Source organism: Galeopterus variegatus, unplaced genomic scaffold (assembly GCF_000696425.1).
Source record: "Galeopterus variegatus unplaced genomic scaffold, G_variegatus-3.0.2 Scaffold13168, whole genome shotgun sequence".
In the NCBI taxonomy this organism is placed as follows: domain Eukaryota; kingdom Metazoa; phylum Chordata; class Mammalia; order Dermoptera; family Cynocephalidae; genus Galeopterus; species Galeopterus variegatus.
In genome coordinates this window covers 45896-49287 of record NW_007739279.1, presented here as the reverse complement: position 1 = coordinate 49287, position 3392 = coordinate 45896, and the positions used below count along the sequence as shown (strand labels likewise).

The 3392-nt window shown below is 46.8% G+C and overlaps 1 protein-coding gene across 1 annotated transcript in view; it reads left to right on the top strand.

Annotated features, from left to right (window-relative positions):
• Positions 1 to 3094: 3094 nt before the first annotated feature.
• LOC103581485 (protein FAM186A-like) overlaps positions 3095 to 3392 on the top strand; it is a 2164-nt gene continuing 1866 nt past the window's right edge. The window contains exon 1 of the mRNA XM_008563303.1: positions 3095 to 3374. Coding sequence (XP_008561525.1) covers positions 3118 to 3374 — 257 coding nt within the window. The 5' untranslated portion in view covers positions 3095 to 3117. The remainder of the gene's footprint in view (positions 3375 to 3392) is intronic.

The following is a 3392-nucleotide window of genomic DNA, read 5'->3' as shown; positions in this document are numbered from 1 at the left end:
GAAAAAGACAAAAGACAAAAAAAAAAAAAAGAGTGGAAAGTCTTCAAATAAACAACCTAACATAAAACCTCAAGGGGCTAGAAAAACAAGAACAAACAAAATCCAAAATCAGTACGGGAGAGAAATAACAAAAATCAGAGCAGAAATAAATGCAGAAATAATAAATTAGAGATTTAAAAATCATACAAAAGATTGATGAAACAAAGAGTTGGTTTTTTAAGAGATAAAATCAATAAATCTTTAGCTAGACTAATGAAGAAAAAAGAAGACTCAAATAAATAAAATCAGAAGCGAAAACGGAGACATTACAAACGATACCACAGAATACAAAGGATCATAAGAGACTACTATGAACTATAGTGACCAAACCAGAAAACCTAAAAAAATGGATAAATTCACAGAAATACACAAAGTACCAGAACTGAATCATGAAGAACCAGATGACCTAAACAGACCAATAGAAAACCTAAACAGGCCAAGAACAAGTAATAAAAAGCAGTAATAAACAGTCTCCCAACAAAGAAAACCCCAGGACTGGATGGCTTCCCTGCTGAATTCTGTCAAACATTTAAAGAAGGACTACAGTTGTGATGGGGCCGGCCCGGTGGCGCACTGGATAGTGCGCCGCTTGGGAAGCACGGTGGNAAATAAATAAATAAATAAATAAAGAAGGACTAATACCAGTTCTTCTCAGACTCTTCCAAAAATTGAAGAGGAGGGAATACTTCCAAACTCATTTTACAAGGCCAATGTTCAACTCACACCCAAACCAGAAAAAGACAGAACGAAAAAAGAAAATTACAGACCAATATCCCTAATGAACAGAGCTGTGGGGATCCTCAACAAAACACTAGCAGACAGAATCCAACCACATTCTAAAAAATCATTCACTGTGACCAAGTGGGATTCATCCCAGGGAGGCAAGGATGGTTCAACAACTGCAAATCAATAAATGTGATCCACGACATCAACAGAAAGAAGAGAAAAAAATATGAACATTTCAATAGATGCAGATAAAGCATTTGATAAAATCCAACATCCTTCATGATAAAAATGCTCCACAAATGAGGTGTAGATGTACCTCAACCTGGTAAAGGCCACGTATGACAGCTAAACCTACAGCTAATATCACACTGAATAGACAGAAATTGGAGGCGTTTCCTCTGAGATCTGGAACAAGACAAGGATGCCCACTTGCCCCACTCTTACTCAGCATAGTACTGGGAGATCTAGCCAGCACAACGAGGTAACAGAAAGTAATAAAGGGCATCCAAATTGGAAAAGAGGAAGTGAAACTATCCCTATGTGCAGATGACATGATCCCATACATAGAAAACCCTAATGACTCCACCAAAAAATTACTAAAACTAATCAATGAATTCAGTATAGAGGCAGGATACAAAATCAACACACACACACAAAAACAATAGCATTCTTCTAAGCCAAATCATGAAATAGCCAAAGAAGAAATCAAAAAATAATCCCAGAAATTATAATTCACAGTAGCTACCAAAAAAATGAAATACCTTGGAGCAAATTTAACCAACGAAGTGGAAGACCTCTACAATGAAAACTATAAAACATTGGTGAAATAAATCAAAGAAGACGCTGATGAATGGAAAGATGTCCCATCTTCTTGGCTTGGAAAGATTTACATCATCAGAATATCCATATTCCCTAGAGGGTCTCCCATGCCAGGCTCCACACCCTGGTCCTGAACCCGTGGGAACCGAATCCTGAAAAGGGACAGTTGGTGCCATGGGGCAGTGGGTGCCTTCAGGCTCCTGCCTCAGTTTGCCTCCCTCAGACCCCATGGTCAGAGAGCAAGGCACATGGCTTTTAGTTGAGGTCTGATTTAGGCCCAGATTCCAAGGCACAGGATTCCTAAGAGCATGCTCTCAGGGAAAAGGGAGGAAACCGGTTTGGCTGGACCCCACGGGGGGTGGGGGGCTCTGTATGGCAAATTGCACCAGTCCCTGCCTGGAGCCCATCAGTCATTGGGGCGGGGGCAGGGGCAGAGCTTCCCTGGCCAGGCAGCTCCTGTTGTCTGGAGGGTTGGTCCTTGCAGAAGGGGTGGCTGGGGGCTCTGAGCAGCACAGACTCTCAGCTGCTTGGCAAGGACCACATGGCAGGCAAAGGGGGTCTGGGCTGGGCACCAACAGGACCCAGTCCCCTCCGCTCAGGCTGTAGTCACTGTCTACTGCTGTGTGACTTTCAGCAGGTCACAGTGTCCTCATTGTGAGATACAGGAATCATTCCTACAAGATGGTATTACATAATGTGGTGATTTACACAAACACCACTTATTTACGCAAAATATATGGCTTAGGGATCAGCTCCTGGTAGGTATTTTATAAATCATTCTGTTATTTTTGTAAGAATAATGAGCGTCCTTTTTCCTCACCAGCATTCCATCTCCTAGTGATGCAACCGCTGCCTCTGTCTCCAGCCTCACACCTGGCCCTGGCCCTGACCTTGACCCTGTCCCCGGCAACTGGTACCAGCGCCTTTTAATGACAATTTCCAAAGTCTGGAACTCGTTCTGGACTGATTCTGACCATGGCCCTGGCCTTGATGCTGATCCTCGCTCTGACACTGACCCAAGCCCTGATCCTAACCATGACACTGGCCCTGTATCTATCTCTAACCCTGACCTTGGCCCTGGTCCTGACACTGACCCAAGCCCTGATCCTGACCCTGACACTGTCCTTAGATCTGTCTCTAACCCTGACCTTGGGCCTGACCCTGCCCCTGCTCCAAACCCTGACCTAAGTCCTGAGCTTCAGTCTGATCCTGACCCTGATCCTGACCCTGACCCTGACCCAGGCCCTCAGTCTGGCCCTGGCTCTAGCCCTGATCCTGACTCTGGCCCTGGCCCTGATCCTGACCCTGACACTGGCCCTGAATCTGTCCCTATCCTTGACCTTGGCCCTGGCCCTGACACTGACCCAAGCCCTGATCCTGACCCTGATACTGGCCCTCAGTCTGGCCCTGGCTCTAGCCCTGACCCTGACTCTGGCTGTAGATCTATCCCTAACCCTGACCTTGGGCCTGACCCTGCCCCTGCTCCAAACCCTGACCTAAGTCCTGAGCTTCAGTCTGATCCTGACCCTGATCATGACCCTGACCCTGACCCGGGCCCTCAGTCTGGCCCTGGCTCTAGCCCTGATCCTGACTCTGGCCCTGGCCCTGATCCAAGCCCTGATCCTGACCCTGACACTGGCCCTGAATCTGTCCCTATCCTTGACCTTGGCCCTGCCCCAAGCCCTGACTCTGGCCCTGAGCTTCCCTCTAACCCTGACCCTGGCACTGATGCTGACCCTGATCGTGACCCTGACCCTGAACCTGGCATTGAGTCTGGCCCTGACCATGGGCCTAATCCTGACCCTGAC